Genomic DNA, 13,529 nt, shown 5'->3' with positions numbered 1-13,529 from the left:
CGTCTCGGCCTCCCAAAGTGGTAGGATTACAGGCTTGAGCCACTGCACCCAGTTGTAAATGGTATTATATTTTTAATGTTACTGTCCACTTGATCATTAACATTATATAAAAATAAGACAGATTTTTGCATGTTTATCTTGTGTCCTGCAACCTTGCTATACTCACTTATTAGTTCTAGGAGTTTTCTTACACATTCCTTGGGATTTTCTTTATAGACAATTGTGTGATCTGATTAGAAACAATTTTACCTCTTCCATTCTGATCTATATGCCTTTTGCTTCCTTTTCATGCCTTACTGTGCTGACCAGAACTTCCACCACTACGTTGGATAAGTGTGGTGACAGTGAACATCCTTGCTTTATTCCCCCAGCCACAGGAGTAAAACATTGAGGCTTTCACCACTAAGAACGATGTTAGCTGTAAGTTTTATGTAGATGTTCTTTATCAAGTTAAGAAAGTTCCCCACTAATCCTATTATTCTGAGTTTTTAACATGAATGGTTGAATTTTGTCAAATGCTTCTGCTGCATCAAATATGAACATGTTATCTTCTTTATTCATTAGCTTGTTAATATGGTAGATTACATTGATTAAGTTTTTTTATTTTTGTAGAGATGGGTCTTGCAGTTCACCTAGGCTGGCCTTGAACTCCTGGCCTCAAGTGATCCACTTGCCTTGGCATCCCAAAGTACTGGGGGATTATAGGCATGAGCCACCGTGCCCTGCCTTGATTGCATTTTTCCTTTCTCTTTTTTTTTTGAGACAGAGTCTTGCTCTGTTGCCTAGGCTGAAGTGTGGTGGTGCCATCTCAGCTCACTGCAACCTCTGTTACCCAGGTTCAAGTGATTCTTGTGCCTCAGGCTTCCAAATAGCTGGGATTACAAGCGTCCGTCACCACACCCGGCTAATTTTTGTATTTGTAGTAGGGACGAGGTTTCACCATGTTGGCCAGGCTAGGCCCGAACTCCTGACTTCAAGTGATCTACCCACCTTGGCCTCCCAAAGTTCTGGGATTGCAGGCTTGAGCTACCACTCCCGGCTCTAGATTGCATTTTGAATACTGAACCAGCCTTGCATCTGTGGAATAAATGCCACGTGGTCACAGTGTATCATTCTTTTTTTGAGACAGAGTCTCACTTTGTCACCCAGACTGGAGTGTAGTGGTGTGATCATAGCTCAACGCAGACTCGACCTCCCAGGCTCACTCAAGCAATCCTCCTATCTCACCCTCCCGAGTAGCTGGGACTAGGCATGTACCACCATGCCCAGCTAATTTTTTTATTTTTTGAAGAGGGGTCTCACTATGTTGCCCAGTCTGGTCTTGAACTCCTGGGCTCAAGTGATCCTGATTCCCCTGCCTCAGCCTCCCAAAGTGCTGGGATTACATGCGTGAACCACCACACCCAGCTGTATATAATTCTTTTTATGTATTGCTGAATTCTATTTGTAGACATTTTGTTAAATATTTTTTGCATCACAATTCATGATGATGTTGGGCTGTAAAGGATTTTTTTTTTTTTTTTTTTTTTCTGAGACGGAGTCTCGCTCTGTCGCCCAGGCTGGAGTGCAGTGGCCGGATCTCAGCTCACTGCAAGCTCCGCCTCCCGGGTTTACACCATTCTCCTGCCTCAGCCTCCCGAGTAGCTGGGACTACAGGCGCCCGCCACCTCGCCCGGCTAGTTTTTTGTATTTTTAGTAGAGACGGGGTTTCACCGTGTTAGCCAGGATGGTCTCGAACTCCTGACCTCGTGATCCACCCGTCTCGGCCTCCCAAAGTGCTGGGATTACAGGCTTGAGCCACCGCGCCCGGCCTGTAAAGGATTTTTTCATACTGTCTTTACCTGGTTTTAGTATGAGAATCTAGGTTCATCAAATGAACTGGGAAGTTGTCCTTCCTCTTTATTTTCTGGAAGATACTGTATAGAAATGTTAATTCTTCTTTAAACAAAGAAATAATACTCTAGTGAAACCACTGGGCCTGAAGACTTCTCTTTGTGGAGTTTTAAAGCTATAAGTTCAATTTCCTAACGGTTATAGAGCTATTCAAATGATCTATTTTATACCAAGTGAGTTGTGGTAGTTTGTGCTTTTTGAGGAAGTGCTCAGTTTCATCTAAGTTGTCAACTTCCTATGTGTAGAGCTGTTTGCGGCATTCCCTTCTTATCCTTTTGATGGCTGCAGGGCCTGGAGTGATACTCCTTGTTTCATTCCTGATGTTATAACTTCTCTGGTTTTTTGGTTAGTCTTGCTAGAGGTCTGTCCTGGGCTCAAGGAATCCTACCATCTATCTCAGCTTCCCAAGTAGCTGAGACTACAGGCCTGTGACACCACATACAGCATTTTTTTTTTTTTTTTTTTTTGTAGAAACAAGATTTCACTATGTTGCTCAGGCTGGTCCTGAACTCTTGTCCTCAAGCAATCCTCTTGCCTTGGCCTCCCAAAGCAGTGGGATTATAGGTGTGAGCCGCCGTGCCAGCCTGAGTTGCCTTTCTGGAAGTTCTAGTGAAGCACAGACCTCATCTCCTTTTATGTTCCTTTACTTTGCCTTTCTATAATTATCTTAAATATGTCCTTTATGTACATTTTCAACCACAGGAGATATTGCTATGATTTTTGCTTATGATATCAAACATAATTCAGAAAACTCTAAAGGAGAAGGAAAGCCTATTCTATTTGGTGACAAATTCTTAGTTTTCCTTCATCTGAGAATATTCTGATTACTACTTCATTCCTGAAAGATATATTCACTGGGTACAGGATTCTGGCTTGATGGTTTTCTTTGAGCACTTGAAGAAAAATAATTGTGTCCCTTTCTTCTGGTCTTTCTGGTTTCTGATGAGACCACTGTCATTCAAATTCTTTTTCCCTTATTGGTGAAGTGTCATCTTTCTCCGACTGCTTTCAAGAATTCTCTCTTTCATTTTTAGAAGTCTAATCATATGTCTCTGGCATGGATTTCTCTGGGTTTATGCTATTTGGGGTTTGCTCAGTTTCTTGATTCTGCACGTTTATGTCTCTTGCCAAATTCAGGAAATTTTTTAGCCATTATTTCTTCAAGTACCTTTGCAGGCTGTTATCTTTCTCTGTTTCAGGGGATTTCAATGAAACGAATGTTGTATCATTTGTTATCGTCTCACAGGTCCCTGCAGCTCTATTTTAAACCCCATTATTTTTTTGAGACAGAGTCTTGCTCTGTTGCCCAGGCTGGAGTGCAGTGGTGCAATCTCGGCTCACTGCAACCTCTGCCTCCTAGGTTCAAGGGATTCTCCTGCCTCAGCCTCCCGTGTAGCTGGGACTACAGGCACGTGCCACCAAGACTGGCTAATTTTTTTTTTTTTTTTTTTCAGTAGAGATGGTATTTCACTGTGTTAGCCAGGATGGTCTCGATCTCCTGACCTCGTGATCCGCTCCCCACGGCCTCCCAAAGCGCTGGGATTACAGGTGTGAGCCACCATGGCCGGCCGAAGCCCCACTCTCTTTCTTCTCTGTGGTCTGGATTTCTATTGTTTTGTCTTTCAGCTCACAGATTTCCTTCCCTATCCTCTTATTTTTCTATTAAGCCCATCCACTGAGCTTTATATTTTGGCTACTGCAGTTCTTAGTTCTACAATTTCCAATTTTCATTTAGTTCTTCTTTTATGTTGTCCTTCTCTTTGCTGACACTTCGTTTCACTTGTTTCAAGTGTGTTCACAATTTCTCATTGAAGCATTTTTACTGTGTCTGCTGTAAAATATTTGTTAGATAATTTTAACGTCATCATCTTAGTTGCAGGCACGTATTATTATTGTTCAATTTCAGACCTTTCTAGTTCTTGGTATGATGAAATGATTTTCACTTGAAACCGGGACATTTTTGCCTTACGTTATGAGAATCTGGATCTTATTCAACCTTTCTGTTTTGGCTGGCATTTTCTGACGTTGCGCTGGCAGGAGAAGGGGTACACCACTCATTACTGCCAACTGGAAGTAGAAGTCTAGGTTTCTTTTTTCTTTTTTTTTGAGATGGAGTCTCTCTGTCACCCAGGCTGGAGTGCAGTGGCACGATCTTGACTCACTGCAACCTTTGCCTCCTGGGTTCAAGTGATTCTCCTGCCTCAGCCTCCAAGTAGCTGGGACTACAGGCATGCACCACCACGCCTGGCTAATTTTGTGTACTTTTAGTAGAGATGGCGTTTCAATGTGTTAGCCAGGATGGTCTCGATCTCCTGACCTTGTGATCTGCCTGCCTTGGCCTCCCAAAGTGCTGGGATCACAGGCGTGAGCCACCGCGCCTAGACTTTTTTTTTTTTTTTTTGAGACAGAGTCTCGCTCTGTCACCCCGGCTGAAGTACAGTGGTGCAGTGGTGCCATCTCGGCTCACTGCAACCTCAGCCTCCCAGGTTCAAGCAATTCTCCTGCCTCAGCTTCCCGAGTAGCTGGGATTACAGGCATGCACCACCACACCTGGCTAATTTCTATATTTTTAGTAAAGACAAGGTTTCACCACCTTGGCCAGGCTGGTCTCAAACTCCTGACCCCAAGTGATCTGCCCACCTCGGCCTCCCAAAGTGCTGGGATTACAGGCATGAGCCTATGCCTGGTCAACGTCTAGATTTTTCACCTGGCTGATGTTGACACCCAATGGGAGGACACTCCCTGTGACTGACAGGTGTGGGTCCAAGATCCCTATATGGTCTCTGCTGACACTATGGTGGGGGTGCCTAAGTCCTGGTTCTCTACCTGGCCTTCTTGACACACCCGGGGGCGGTGTGGGATGCCTTGTTACAGCCTGTATTGGCGGAAGTCTGGGTTTCCCGCTCCATCTTTGCAGGCGTGGATAGGTGTGGCCACACAATATCCTCTGTAGCATCTGGCTGGAGTAAAGCAGGTGTTGTCTACAAGTGTTCTGTCTTACTAGGCCATTCCTTTCCTGGTCCACTGACTAGAGAGGACAGGCTTTGGTTGGGGCAATTTGTGTCTGCCCTTACTGGCATTTCAGGTTTGCCAGCTTCTCCAGCACTAAGTGTGGGATTTATAAGGTAAGAGGAAGACCCGGGAACTCACCTCCACCCCCACCCCCACCCCCCACCCCCACCCCCACCTCCACGCTGTTACTGTTTCTGCCTCTTGTTAACAAGTTTCTAACAAAAGGTGTAGAGGGGACAACAACTAATTTCCCAGTTCACGTCACTGTACCCAGAGGGGACACAGGAGCTATCAGAAAGGAGACCAGGGTGCTTCCGTGTGGCCCCGAAGTTAAAGCAGCAGCAGCCTCAGCCATGAAGGGTCCAACAGTTATCTCTTCAGTGGGCTGGGCCAAAATTACAAGGGGAATTGCATGCGTTGGAGCAGTTAAAAGAAACAGAGATTTCCTTCATTGCTTTCAATCATTCCCAAAGAGACTGCAGGTCCCGTAAGTCCTCAGTGTGAAATCAGTCAGTGGAGTCAGTTCTGACAGCAGCAGTGTGGACACTGCTACAGAGCCTCCACGAGACACAGAAATGGCGCCATGTTTCTTTACAATGTCACTGCTCTACAAATGACATGGTCAGTAGGTCAGAGACTTTGTTAACTTTCTGCCTTACCCTGGCCTGAAATTCCGTTCTTGTCCACCTCCAAACAGCATGGGGTAGAGAGGAGTAAATTCACCAAGTCCTCGTACATAAAGTGCGCCAATCCTTGGACCATAAAACTGGAAGGAAAAGTTGGTCATTTATTCAACAAGAACTTTCCAAGGACCTACTCTGTAGACACGCTAAGTGCTTAGAGGCACACAGGAGAAATGCTCTGCGATGCACAGTGCTTCCTTGGGGCGCCTCTGAGTGTCACCCCTTTTGACATGCAGAGTCACAAAAGCCTTTGGGGCAGGGTGGAACCCCAACCTAGGAGGCAGCGCAGGTGCTAGACTCTCGTGCCCAGCTCTGTGGCAGGCAGCTCTCCCTCGCACATCATGTGATAGAATTTGTACAAGGATCTCAAATCATATGGATCACGGTTTTAAAAAAAGAGAGAAAGAGAATGCATAAATAGAGAGGGGTTGGAACTAGCAGTGGGCCGCAGCCTTTCCTGCAAATGATTCCATGTTTCCAACTGACACAACGCAGAACTCTGGAGTGCCACAGTGTCGGGCCGCCAGAGATACTCCTTTGGAAACCAGCTGAGGACTGTGCTTCAAAATTGAGTACTAAAAATACCTCAGGACCTGGTAAGCTGCCAGAAAGATGTGCAAAATATTCAGAAGGGTCTTCACTGTTAACTCTTTCCCCCATACTCCCACCTTAAAGATAGCTGGTAAGTTTTTGTTGAGGAGCCGCATCTGAAATCACGTTAGAGAAAGCAACAATTTCCTGTCCCCACATCTTCTACCCTACGCCCTCTGCATATGCTCTGTCCGCTGCAGAGACACTCGCTGCCTGGCCGAACCCCCTCCCTTACTCTGCCTGAGATCTCGACGTCTCCTCCCCTAGCTTGGTCTACCGTCCCACCCTGCCCTATGTGGGTTGGGCACCCCCGTCATCCCTGCCATGGCATTCAGCCTGGCCTGCTGGTCACATGGGGCTCCTCTCTCTTTTTTTTTTTTTTTTTTTTTTTTTTGAGACGGAATCTTGCTCTGTCTCCTGGGCTGGAGTGCAGTGGCCGGATCTCAGCTCACTGCAAGCTCCGCCTCCCGGGTTTATGCCATTCTCCTGCCTCAGCCTCCCGAGTAGCTGGGACTACAGGCACCCACCACCTCGCCCGGCTAGTTTTTTGTATTTTTAGTAGAGACGGGGTTTCACCGGGTTAGCCAGGATGGTCTCGATCTCCTGACCTCGTGATCCGCCCGTCTTGGCCTCCCCAAGTGCTGGGATTACAGGCTTGAGCCACCGCGCCCGGCCGGGGCTCCTCTCTTAAAGCTCCTGAGGACAGGGATCCCGTGTTGCTCCTCGCACTGCCCCTAAGGCCTGGCTCACAGCGGGCAGTGAGGCTTACGGACCGAGGAGTGAACGGCCACCTGCGCAGCAGACTCTGCCCATAGAGGGAGGAAGCCTCTGCAGACGTACCTTGTGGCCCACGATGGTAAGGAAGTCCACGCCCAGGTCCTCCACATCCACGCGCTGCTTCCCCAAGGCCTGTGCAGCATCTGTGTGCATGAGGATGGGAGGCAGCCCAGTTGCCACCCGTTCCTGGTTCAGGGCTTTAATGCGCTGACTGATTTCAGGGACAGGCTGACGGGGAAAGGAAACAGTTGAGTATGTTGCTCCGATTTGATGAAAACTGAATGACAGAAATCAGGAGTAGTGAGCACAGGCCAAATGTTATCAAAGTGAACAGAGAAACGGGAGAGGCCAGAGCTGGGAAACCTGAAACGCCATGAGTCTAAGCCGCTGTTCTTCCCCATGAGCTCTCCTTAAAGAGAAACAAAGGCCGACTCACCATGACAACACCGGTCTCATTGTTGGCCAGCATGATGGTCACGAGGCGTGTGGTCGGGCGGACAGCTGCGAGAATGTCATCCACCTCTGCCTGCCCGCTCACCTTGGACACAGGGACAAAGGTGACCGCTGGGAAACAAACATGGGTACCGAACTAAGCTGCACAAATTGATTCCTCTCAAAACTGTATTCCAACAGAGCTTAACAAAACAGTTTTCGACAACTATAAAAGTAAATTGTTGTCCAAGTTCAGAGGACTATAAAGAAGAATATAAGCCGCCCACCACCATTCGCCCAGCGTCACTGTCAGGTGCTTCAGTGTGAACGCATCTTTAACGTGGCTGCAGTGGGTGGATCTGTGTCATGGAACCTACGTGCCTTTCTGCTTCTACGGGGACCAAAGGGGAAGTGGCAACAGGGACACAGGCTCTTGCTTTAGGGGAGGGTCCTCGCACACAGCACTTCACTGCCATGTGCTCGGCACCCAGCCAGTGCTGATGAAGCCACTCCTACGCGCCAGGCGTTGCCCCAGGCACTGACAGTCTCACTACTGCGGATGGAAAATGAGCAGAGGAGATGGTATTATTTAGCTTTAGTCCTTTGAGTTTAAAATGGTGAAAAACAAATGTATCCACTGCCCACTCAGGGTCCTACTGAAATGAAAGAGAAAACAGCCACTTCTCCGAATAAGAATCAAATCAAAACACCACCAACAAAGGGTATCTGGCCAGGTGCAGTGGCTCACTTTGGGAGGCCGAGGTGAGCGGACTGCTTGAGCCCAGGGGTTCAAGACCAGCCTGGGCAACATAGGGAGATCATGCCACTGCACTCCAGCCTGGGTGACACGGGAATGCACTGTCTCAAATAAAAGCGGGGGCAGTGAGGTATGTGGACTAGGAATTTTGAGGAGTCCCTAAAATGTAGCAAGATGATGGCATTAAATTAACAGTGAAGAGAATACTTAAAGGCAAATCTGAAAGGATCAGTGGCCATGCAAGTTCAGGATGGACAGCGGGAAGCGCAGGGCAGGGGCCAGCTACCAAGGCCAGCAGAGGACAGTGTCCCAGTGTCCGAGCACTCCCTGCTCCCGTACACCAAGCCAGCAGCAGAGGCACTGACCTCAGACTGAGACAGCGCCACACGCCCAGAGAGGAACGACAGGCACAAGGCAGGCTCCTTGTCTGGGGGAAGGATCTAGAAAAGGGGGAAGAGCTTGAGGCACCTGCTAGGGGACTCAGAGGAGCAAAGCAAAAGCAGCTCCGAAGTCACAGAGAAAAGTGGGCGGGGTCCGCTGCCACTACCTTATGCAGAGCCCACTGTGGACCCTCCCTTCCTGGGAGACGCCTCCTGGGGAAACGCACTGAGAGCTGGAGATGAGCCCTTCCTAGCCCCTACATCAAACAACGAAATGCTTCATCCATCCACAGGAACAATCCAGGATCCCCAAGTCCGAGGAAAAACCAGGATGAACAGGTAAATGACTGATTCTAGATCACACAGAAGCAATCCCAGGAACAGGAAAACTAAAATAATTCTAACTGGTATCTTCAGTGTGTGGAAAAGCAGGAAAAAAGGCAAGCGATAAAAACTGCCTGCAACTGTACTTAAAGAGATAAAGTATGATGGCAGTGGCTCATCAAACAGAGAGTCCTCAAGATAAACAAGAGAGAAATTATGAAAAAGAACCAAAAGGAAATCATGGAGTTGGAAAGTACAACCGATATGAAGAATTCACTAGAGGGGCTCAAGAGTTTGTTGGAACTGGCAGAAAATACATTTAGTCAACATGAAGGTAGATTTACAGAGACTATGAAATTCAAATATAAGAGAGGACAACATGAGAAAGATAAACAGAGCCTCAGAGAAATGTGGGACACCAAAAGGCACCAAATATGGAAAACGGGAGTAGTAGAAGGGCAGGAGCAAGAGAAAGGGGCAGAAAACGTCTCTGAAAAATAATGGCTGAAAACATCTCAAATATGATGGAAAACATTAATCTACATACCCAAGAGGCTAAATGAATTCCAGGTAGGATGAAACACAAAGACAATCACTCCCAGACACATGATAATGAAAATGCTGAAAGCCAAAGACAGAGAAAGTATCTTGAAATCTGCACAAGAGATTCTGTCTCAAAAAAATAAAGGGAAAAAAGAGCAGTGTAAACTGTATATTGCGTCTCTCAACTAATTTAAAAGCAACTGTATAAAGTAACATGTATATAATTATTTTGTTAGGGCTATAACACAATATTTCATGACAACATCACAAAGGAGGTAGGAGGGAGCAGAATTGTCTATTAAGGAAAAGACACCAAATGATAATTCAGATCCATGGAACAAATGAAGATAATGTGAAAAGGCAACTAAGAAGGTTACTTGAACAAAATCTATAAACGTACACTTGCTCTTTCTTCCGTTAGCTTCCTTAAAAGACATGAAATTGGCCAGGTGCAGTGACTCATGCCTGTATGCACTTTGGGAGGCCAAGGCAAGAGGATCACTTGAGCCCAGGAGTTCAAGACCAGTCTGGGCAACATAAGGACACTTTATCTGCACAAAAAATAAAAAATTAGCTGGGTGTGATGGGATATGCCTGTAGTCCCAGCTACTAGGGCAGTTGAGGTGGAAGGATCACTTGAGCCTGGGAAGTTGAGGCTGTAGTGAGTTGTGATTCGTGACACCAAACTCCAGCCTGGGTGACAGGGTGGAATCTTGTCGAAAAGAAAACAAAAGAAAAGAAAAGAAAAGAAAAGAGAAGAGAAGAGAAGAGAAGGGAAAAGAGAGGAGAGGAGAGAAGAGAAAGAAAAGGCAGGATATGGCTGGGCGTGGTGGCTCAAGCCTGTAATCCCAGCACTTTGAGAGGCCAAGATGGGCGGATCACGAGGTCAGGAGATCGAGACCATCCTGGCTAACACGGTGAAACCCCGTCTCTACTTAAAAAATACAAAAAACTAGCCGGGCGAGGTGGCGGCACCTGTAGTCCCAGCTACTCGGGAGGCTGAGGCAGGAGAATGGTGTAAACCCAGGAGGTGGAGCTTGCAGTGAGCTGAGATCCGGCCACTGCATTCCAGCCTGGGCGACAGAGCGAGACTCCGTCTCAAAAAAAAATAATAATAAATAAATAAATAAAATAAAATAAAAGGCAGGATATTAACTAAAATTATATTTGTGGCTGGGTGCAGTGGCTCATGCCTGTAATCCCAGCATTTTGGGAGGCCAAGGTGGGCAGATCACTTTAGGCCAGGAGTTCAAGATCAGCCTGTCCAACCTGGAGAAACCCTGTTTCTACTAAAAATACAAAAATTAGGTGGGCCTGATCGTACATGCCTGTAATCTCAGCTGCTTGGGAGGCTGAGGCATGAGAATCACTTGAACCTGGGAGGTGGAGGTTGCAGTGAGCCAAGATTGCACCACCACACTCCAGCTTGGGTGACAGAGCAAGACTATCTCAAAAAAAAAAAAAAAAGAAAAAGAAAAAGATATTTGTAACAATGCACTGTTGAGTTTGTAACATATATAGGTGTAATACCCATAACAATAAAAGCACAAAAAAGAAGAAGGAACAGAACTGTATAGGAGTAACATTTCTACATCTTTCTGGAATTAAGTTAGTATAAATCTGAAGTAAATACTGATAAGTTTATACGTATATAGTAAGCCCTTGATAACTACTAAGGAAATAATTTACAAAGTGAAAAAAGCACTAATGAATTTTGATGTTAAACTAGAAAATATTAATTAATGCAAAAGAAAACAGTAAAGGGGAAAAAGAAAACAAAAAATATACGAGACATCTAGAAAACAAAAAGTAAAAATATAGGTGGTAATCCAACTATGTCAATAGTAACATTACGTGTGAATGATTAAACAATCTAATAAAAAGGTAGACGTTGTCAGACTAGATTTAAAAAGAACTGGCCAGGTGTGGTGGCTCGCGCCTATAATCCCAGCACTTAGGGAGGCCAAGGCTGATGGATCACCTGAGATCAATTCAAGGTGAGCCTGGCCAACATGGTGAAACCCCATCTCTACTAAAAATACAAAAATTAGCCGGCCATGATGGCGGGTGCCTGTAGTCCCAGCTACTCGGGAGGCTGAGGCAGGAGAATGGCTTGAACCCAGGAGGCATAGGCTGCAGTGAGCTGCACTCTATAGCCTGGGCGACAGAGCGAGACTGTCTAAAAAACAAAACAAAACAAAACAAGAAAAGAATCTACAGGAGACTCATGAGTCCTGCTCAGGGCTCTTGGGGTGGGCCTAGTTAACCTTCCCCAAAGGTGCCTTTTCCCTTTTCGTATTATTCACATCAAAGATAAGTCTTAGATACTGTGTGATGTTCAAGCAGTTTATTCTGGCAGTGCTCTTACAAGATAGCTAGCAGGAACAGGCAGGTGGCAAGGGTCAGATACATTCAGGCATCATGACTGCCTGACCGAGAGGGTCTCTGTCCGGAGAGCATTCTCAGAGTTTCAGGGATTCTTCCCTGTTCTTATCTTGTATTTAGTCCAGGTCAGTTACCAGGTTTCTCTTCCATAAGGGAGTTGAGCTATTTTGGTAAGGGTAAGCTTTGTATTTATGGTTTATGAGAGTTCCATCTATGCTGAGGTGGTCTTACCTCCTGGAAATCCCCCAGCCAGGGTTGGAAATCCCATACTGCTAATTGACACATAGTGTCAGCCCTGCAAGATGGGCTACCGCTATCATTAATCTTATAGCCACAATATGTCGCTTACACCGTATTACAACATGTCAGATTTAAAGACATATACGGATTAAAAGTAAAAGGATGGAAAAAGATATTTATGCTAGCAGCAACCATAAGACAGTTGGAATGACTATACTTACATAAAATAAAAGAGACTTAAGAAAAGTTACCAGAGATAAAGATGGACATTTTATAATGATAAAAGAACCAGTTCATCCATAATACATAACAAATATAAATGTATATGCACCTAACAAGAGAGCACCAAAATACATGAAGCAAAAGCTGACAGGTTTGCAGGGAGAAACTGATTAACAGTGTGATCAACAGAAGACTTGAATAACACTATAAATTAAGTAGACCTAATAGACATCTACCAAGACACTCCACCCAACAGCAGCAGAACATATACTATCCTCCAGTGCACTTGACAAATACTCTAGGATAGACTATATGGCCAGGCCGCAAAAAAAAAAAAAAAAAAAAAGAATTTAAATCAAAGTATTTTCTAGCTCTTAAGGAAGAAAATTAGAAATCACTAGCAAAAAAAAAATCTTAGAAATTAAAAAAACATATGGAAATTAAACAATACACTCTTAAATATCTAATGGGTCACAGAAAAAAATCACAAGGGACACTAGAAAATACTTTCTGAGATGAACGAAGATGAAGACACAACATACTAAAACATGTGGAATGTAGTTAAAGCAGTGCTTAGAGGGAAATTTATATCTGTAAATGCCTACATTAAAAAAGAAAAAAGGTCCAGGCGCGGTGGCTCACACCTGTAATCCCAGCACTTTGGGAGGCCAAGGCGGGTGGGTCACTTAAGGTCAGGAGTTTGAGACAAGCCCAACCAACATGGCAAAACCCTGTCTCTACTAAAAATATAAAAATTAGCTGGATGTGGTGGTGCACACACCTGTAATCCCAGTTACTTGGGAGGCTGAGGCACGAGAATTGCTCAAGTCTGGGAGGTGGAGGTTGCAGTAAGCTAAGATTGTGTCACTGCACTTCAGCCTGAGCAGTAAGACTCTGTCTCAAAAAAAAAATTTTTTTTCAAATCGTAACTAATCTTTCACCTTAAGACACTGGAAAAAAGGAACAAATCAAACCTAAAACAAGTAGAAAGAAAGAACCCATTTATGCCTAGTGTTCCATTATTGGAACGCTAAGCTTGTGGGAGTTATTTATATCCTACTGCTCAAGATTATTGCCAAGGTCTGATTTTTCACACACAAAAAAACTTGCAACCTCCGGCATAAATGGGTTAATAAAGATTGGTGTAGAAATTAATCAAATAGAGACTACAAAAATAACACAGGAAAATCAAAAGTTAGTTATTAAAGAGTTTAAAAAAGATAAATCTTTAACTAAATTGATCGAGAAAAAAAGAATAAAATTACTAAAATCACGAATGAAAGGGATATG

General features: G+C 45.0%; 1 protein-coding gene across 7 annotated transcripts in view; it reads right to left on the bottom strand.

Annotated features, from left to right (window-relative positions):
• The window catches only part of SCLY (selenocysteine lyase), a 40,028-nt gene that overhangs the window by 12,005 nt on the left and 14,494 nt on the right, over positions 1 to 13,529 (bottom strand). For 4 of the 7 annotated variants that reach the window (XM_023228796.2, XM_023228797.2, XM_023228798.3 and 1 more), the window contains 3 exons: positions 7,393 to 7,520; positions 7,020 to 7,184; positions 5,565 to 5,671 (listed from right to left, as the gene is read on the bottom strand). In XM_023228796.2, the coding sequence (XP_023084564.1) occupies positions 5,565 to 5,671; positions 7,020 to 7,184; positions 7,393 to 7,520 (400 nt within the window). The remainder of the gene's footprint in view (positions 1 to 5,564; positions 5,672 to 7,019; positions 7,185 to 7,392; positions 7,521 to 13,529) is intronic. The other 3 variants (XM_023228800.2, XM_023228801.3, XM_023228802.1) reach the window with 1 other exon arrangement.

Source organism: Piliocolobus tephrosceles, chromosome 11, assembly GCF_002776525.5.
Source record: "Piliocolobus tephrosceles isolate RC106 chromosome 11, ASM277652v3, whole genome shotgun sequence".
NCBI classification, from domain to species: Eukaryota; Metazoa; Chordata; class Mammalia; order Primates; family Cercopithecidae; genus Piliocolobus; species Piliocolobus tephrosceles.
Note: the sequence above shows the minus strand (reverse complement) of the source record. Positions and strands in the feature narration are given on the sequence as shown.